This window comes from Panthera tigris, chromosome C1 (genome assembly GCF_018350195.1).
Source record: "Panthera tigris isolate Pti1 chromosome C1, P.tigris_Pti1_mat1.1, whole genome shotgun sequence".
Classification (NCBI taxonomy): Eukaryota; Metazoa; Chordata; class Mammalia; order Carnivora; family Felidae; genus Panthera; species Panthera tigris.
The window spans coordinates 79,995,764-80,002,248 of NC_056667.1; the positions used below are offsets into that span (position 1 = coordinate 79,995,764).

At 41.7% G+C, this 6,485-nt stretch overlaps 1 protein-coding gene across 6 annotated transcripts in view; it reads left to right on the forward strand.

Annotated features, from left to right (window-relative positions):
- SLC44A3 (solute carrier family 44 member 3) overlaps positions 1-6,485 on the forward strand; it is a 107,116-nt gene that overhangs the window by 90,682 nt on the left and 9,949 nt on the right. For 4 of the 6 annotated variants that reach the window (XR_006221712.1, XR_006221710.1, XR_006221711.1 and 1 more), the window contains exons 13-15: positions 1,570-1,707; positions 4,233-4,469; positions 5,870-6,038. Coding sequence is in view for 2 of the 6 variants with exons in the window: in XM_042997939.1 (XP_042853873.1) it covers positions 1,570-1,707; positions 4,233-4,469; positions 5,870-5,971 (477 nt within the window). In the remaining 4 variants the exon portion in view is untranslated. Of the gene's footprint in view, positions 1-1,569; positions 1,708-4,232; positions 4,470-5,869; positions 6,382-6,485 lie in introns of those variants that run through there. The other 2 variants (XM_042997939.1, XM_042997940.1) reach the window with 2 other exon arrangements.

Sequence of the window (6,485 nt, forward strand, 5' to 3'; positions counted from 1 at the left end):
GCCCCTCCCCTGCTTATGCTGTCTCTCTGTCTCTCTCTGTCTCTTTCTCAAAAATACATAAACATTAAAAAAAATGATCCAAAATCCAGAAATTAAGATGTCCATTGCATAGTTTTTATAATAGCAAAATATTTAAAATAGTTTGTATATGCCCTGTCTACACACACACACACCTGACAGAATGTGTATTTATTAAAAATTAAAATTATAAAAGCCATGGAGCAACAAGAAAATGCTCATTATATAAAGGAAGAAGATACGTAAAGTGATACTGTGCCACGAAAATTATATATTTTTTCATTTCTAGGATTTCTATTTGATTTGCTTTTGACTCTGTCTCTTCACTTTTCATACCAAGCTCTTCCTTCCTTACGGTCACTATTCTTTCCATTGTCTTAGCACCTTTATTTATTTTTAATTTTTTTTAAGATTTTATTTTTAAAGTAGCCCCCTGGGTGGCTCAGTCAGTTAAGCATCTGACTGCGGCTCAAGTCATGATCTCACGGTTCGTGGGTTTGAGCCCCGTGTCGGGCTCTGTGCTAACAGCTCAGAGCATGGAGCCTGCTTCTGATTCTGTGTCTCCCTCTCTCTCCGCCCCTCCCCTGCTCACACTCTGTGTCTTTCTCTTTCTCTCTGTCAAAAAATAAACATAAAAAAAGGAAAAAAATATTTTGTTTTTAAAGTAATCTCTACACCAAACGTGGGGCCCAAATTTACAACTTCGAGATCAAGAATTGCATGCGCTCATGCTCTACCAACTGAGCCAGCCAGGTGCCCCCCCAACCCCATTGTCTTAGCATCTTAAATGCACTTTCTTGAATATTTCAGATTTTTTTTCAGGGTACAGATTCTCTTGTTTGTTGTGGTGTTCTTTTCCTTGGGCCATCTGAAGCATTTTCCTATGAGCATTACTTCACTGTCTTCAAGGGTGGTTGTCTGTGGGACTCCATCATTCCCTGGCCTACGAGGATGTGGTTTTGCTTGGCCCCTGCCTAGACTCTAGTAATTTCAATGGCCCCAGGCAGATAGTGTATTTCTGTACCACTTTCCCGGGATAGTTGGTTGAGTCTGAATTTATGCTGAGAGTTCAGTTCCCTAACAAGGGCCTGAATATTGTCTTTTACCCCTAAGGGATTAAGTTTCCAGCCCCAACCTCTAAAGCCTTTACTGATTTCCTGCCCGTTGAGCCTGTGGGTTCATATCTCATTAATTGCTAGGGGCTGCTTTGTTTCTAGCACCTAAACTTCCTTCTCTGCCCTCAAACTCTGCCGTTCATTAAAAAAGTTTCTGCTTTACCTATCATTTCCAGGCTTGTAGAGCGATGTCCCATCCACACCGTATTGACCAGAAATACTTATTTTTCCCTTTACTGCAACTATGTGAAAATATATGTGAATATAACCAGAGACCAGAAGGTGACTTTGAAACTGAAATGATTTATTATGGGTAGAGATGGTGGGTTTATAGCAACCATTTTTCTCCATTTTGCAACTATTCTGTATTGTCATGATATTGTCTCTAAAACAATATAAGAAGCATCATCTTTTTCACCATTGTCTTTTGTTTCAGAATGCATATGCTGCAACTGCCATTAATGGGACAGATTTTTGTACATCAGCAAAAGATGCGCTCAAACTCTTATCCAAGAATTCAAGTCATTTCACATCTGTTAACTGCTTTGGAGACTTCATAATTTTTCTAGGAAAGGTGAGATGTCCTCACTGAAATAATAGATAGAGAAACTTGGGATCCAGACGTGAAGCCACAGAGCTAGACTTGAAAGAGAACGAACGTTTCTTGAGTGCCTGCTCTATAGTGGATGCTGTGCCTTATTCTCTCATTTAATCCTTAGTCCTGTGAGGTAACTTATTTTGCAGATGGGAAAACTAAGGCTTAATAACTTGTCCAGGATCGCACAATGGGTGGAGTCAGGATTTGCATCCTAACCCTTTTCTCTCAGCAATGCTCAGTTCTCTAGACCATTCTGGCTCCCACTTTTTCATAGCTAAAATGAAAATGCTACTAGCCTCATTAAATGGATATATTTTGGGGGGCTTTTTTCATAAAACATATGGAAATAGTACTGAAACCTAATGAAATGTCTGGATTATTTAAAGGCATTAAGTCCATAAATACAAAGGCAGCTTGTTAACGTCCCAAGTGGAGCCAGAGGTACATTTCCACTGTCATCTGAATAGCATTTTTCAAGGAATTGTGTGTAGTCTTATGTGCAGTGCAGTGAACGAGCATCTTAGAGCTCCATCTCACGTGTAAAGGACAAGGCCTGAACTTGGGGTCTTTAACAACTCCAGACCTCAGGCTGGACCAAAGATAACACGTGTCCTTTCTAGGTTAACTAAAATATGGAGGGGCGCCTGGGTGGCTCAGTCGGTTAAGCAGCTGACTTCAGCTCAGGTCATGATCTCACACTCCGTGAGTTCAAGCCCCACGTCAGGCTCTGTGCTGACAGCTCAGAGCCTGGAGCCTGTTTCAGATTCTGTGTCTCCCTCTCTCTGCCCCTCTCCCATTCATGCTCTGTCTCTCTCTGTCTCAAAAATAAATAAACGTTAAAAAAAAAAAAATTAAAAAAAATAAATAAATAAAATATGGATGCAACTGGTATGATAGCCTCTAACTGACCATGCTTCAAGCTGAAGGTTCTCTACACTGGACCACATGGTGTGTCCCTTTGCTTGTGATTGTCACGCACGGGGCCTAATTCTGCACACCTGTTTGCCTGATCCCACTTCCACTTGATTGCCTGCCCTTCGAATCCCTGACCCCAGACCTCCTGAGCTTCCTGCCACGTCTGTGCCATTCCAAGCTAGACATCCTGGCTCCTTCCAACCATTCCTTCTCAAGGCCGTGAATGCTGAGGCCTTCAGTGGTGCCCCAAAGTGAACAAGATCTTGGTCTCCAGTTGTGACCCGGCCACAGCCAAATGTGAGGACTCCTGGCTCATTTAGCATTTTGTGCCTCCGTGGTGTTTGGTAAATGTCTCTGGTGTATTAAGTAACAAGTTATAACATGCACGGATTTCACAGGTGTGTGTGTTAGTTGCACATATATTTTAAGGCTCAGATGGGCCCCAGAGATTTTTCATGCAACGGTAGCTCAAACGGATTATGCCTTTCAAGACAGCCTAAATAATCTAAGTTGCAGTTGTTTTTAAATGGATAATATTGCCTATGTTAGTTTGGTAAGATGTTCTCTAATAACTACTTCCAAAAATTTTAGAATGAGGTTTCATCTTTTAACAGAATTATCTTTTATTTTAGGTAATAATTCATTTTCCTATATTTCCCATAAGGAACATGGAATTGCTAATAAGCTTCTAGTGAGCATGTAACAACCAGTGATTCTTTGTTTTTGAATGAAGTCCCATTCACACATTCATGTCCGTCTTTGTGGGTATCCAAGGGCAACGGGGATTCCAGATGGACTCCATACTCCATTTTATTTGTTTAAGAATTAGGTATAAAAAAAATTTTTTTTAAATATAAAAAGGAACATCATGGTCTGTAATCATGTTGCTGGAAATATAATTACATATGGCAAGAGCCTGGATTAATCCTATTATCTCCCCACACCAGCACTGGAAAGCCCTTCCAGTAATCCCTAGGGTAAAAACAATCACATATTAAACTACAGTATATCCACCCAGTGGATTGTTGCACTGTTATGTAAAAATGGCACTTATTTAAAAGTATTAAATGAAGGCACGCCCTGGTGGCTTAGTTGGTTGAGCGTCCGACTCTCGATTTTGGTTCAGGTCATGATCTCACAGTTCGTGAGATTGAGCCCTGCGTCAGGATTCTCTCTCCCTCTGTCTCGCTGCCTCTGACCAGCCTGTGTGCACACACACGCATGCACGCTCTCAAAATCAATCAACAACAAAAGTATTAAATGAAGATACTTATGGGAGTGGCACGTGAAAAAACTAAAAATTTTCAGCTATCGTTACATCTATATAAATACAAAAACTAGGCACAGATAAAAAATGTAAATACATCTACTCTCTTATCCTTACTCTGAATTAACTGGGTCGTCTTGTGGTATCATAGCTCCTTTTTTTCTTAATTTCATTGGACCACATTTTCTGACAAGCCTTCTTTACAACAGGGCACACACATATGCATATATATGAAACTACTACTTGTAAATGACAGACAGCATTTCTCAAATATTCTGGCCAATTTATAAAGGTTCTCAGTGAAGTCTTGTTTTCCCAGGTGTTGGTGATGTGTCTCACTGTTTTTGGAGGACTGATGGCATTTAACTACAACCGTGCCCTCCAGGTGTGGGCAGTCCCTCTGCTGCTGGTTGCTTTTTTTGCCTACTTTGTAGCCCATAGTTTCTTATCTGTGTTTGAAACTGTGCTGGATGCACTCTTCCTGTGTTTTGCTGTTGATCTGGAAACAAATGATGGATCGTCGGAAAAGCCCTACTTTATGGACCAAGAGTTTTTGGTAAGCAGACATTTCACTTCCTGCTGCAGTCTCTATCCTCAAAATCTCAAAAAGTGTTCAAGACTCACACGTAAAGGAGGCTTGTACCTAGCCTCGTTTGTTCTTCCAGAGGGCTCTGTGTGCTTCTGCCACTGGCCTGAATGTCTAGAGTGAGATTTGGGTTCTGTTTTCTGAGGCTGAACCCACTTCCCTTATTGGAAACTCTCCCTGGAGAGAAGTGAAGCTGAACAATTAATACGGACCAGATGACCTTGGGCAGGTGTTCTGGACAGAGCAGTCCAAGTCCCTTTGGTCCTGTTGGCCGGGTCTGGCGTTTTGGGTGGTCTGGAGGTTTAACGGCTGATCTTTCTCTAAAGCATTTTTGCCTCCTCAAGCGTCACAACAGACCCTTTGTGTTTTAGGGGGCGCACACATCACCATCTGTGCCAGTATTGACAGATCTGAGGTTCTCAGGCCTTTTATTAACTGAAGCCCCACCGATGCAGGAAAAGCCACACCCTGTCAAGTCCCTTACAGCTTCTATCTGGAAATAGCAGGCAGCTGTTTCCAACACAGTCGTTGCTTATTTGTCTTATCAGGAGTAGACAGGGATATTTTAACAACTGAATGAAGTCTCTTGGTTGTCTGGGTCAAGTGAGTTTTAGTACTTTTATTCTGTTGTCATAAAACTTAGGTGTTAAAGCCCATTTGCTCTTTTTAAGATTTTATTTATTTTTAAATTATTTAGTGTTTATTTTTTGGGAGAGAGAGTGCAAGTAGGGGAGAGGCAGAGAGAGAGGGAGACACAGAATCTGAAGCAGGCTCCAGGCTCTGAGCTGTCAGCACAGAGCCCGACACGGGGCTCGAACTCACAAACCGTGAGATCATGACCTGGGCTGAAGTTGGACGCTTAACCGACGGAGCCACCCAGCTGCCCCATTAAGATTTTATTTTTAAGTACACTCTGTACACAACATGGCCTCGAACCCACAACCCTGAGATCAAGAGTCTCATGCTCCACCGACTGAGCCAGCCAGGCGCCCCTAGCCCCTTTGCTTTTAAACAGCATTCAGAGCACTCCTTGGCTCAGCCAGGCAGTGAGGTTTAACAAGCACATCTATGGTTTTACAATCAAATAGATTCTCCACCTCCTCCAGAGAAAACCTAAAAATACAATAGCACTTTATTTGTATCTAGCCTAAAGAAATTCTTCCCGATGATGGTAGGAAGCTAACCGAGGCTTCTTTCTCGGATTTATACTTTTCTGATTACAAATCCACTTGGGAATCTACCCCCTAAAAAACTTGAATTCAACAGGGAAAACTTTAAGGATTAAATTCCCCTAAATGATATGGTCAAATAAATAGTTGCGGTTGGTGCAGATAGCTAACACTGGTCTAACTCCTTCTTTTATTTTTCAGAGTTTTGTAAAAAGGATCAACAAGTTAAAAGACACGAGGGCACAAGGGGAGGAGAACTCACTAAGGAACGAGGAGGGAACAGAACTCCAGCCCGTTGTGTGATAGGTGCCCATTAGAGTGTTGCCCCTGGAAAGTGTCCTTCTTCTAAGAGCCATTCACAGAATAAATGGTAAGGCCGATAGACCCTATTCTTCACTGTCTTTGTCCTTATTGTTTGGCCATTATAATACCAGAACCATGAAAGTATATCCTATTCCGGATTCAGTAGTTCCTTGTCGATGTATATCCACCTTGGGGTATGAATATAAAATACTCCCACCCCGTCCCCACCAATGTTCCTGAAGATGATTTGAAGATTATTCCAAGTTGGATTTAAGGTGCTTTTGAGGCACGTGAGTCTCGATGGAGTAAGCGAGGGCCAAATCAGGGTCAAATACTAGTTTGAATCTTGGCTGTCATTTTCTGTGTACGATGGGCAGGTCCCTACAGTTTCCCAAGCCTCAGTCTCTAGCATAGAGTGCATTGTTGTGTGGATTAATAAAGAAATGATAAAGTATCTTATAAGACCTGGGAAAGAGGACTTTTTAAACAAAATCTGCCTTCACCTATCTGGTAG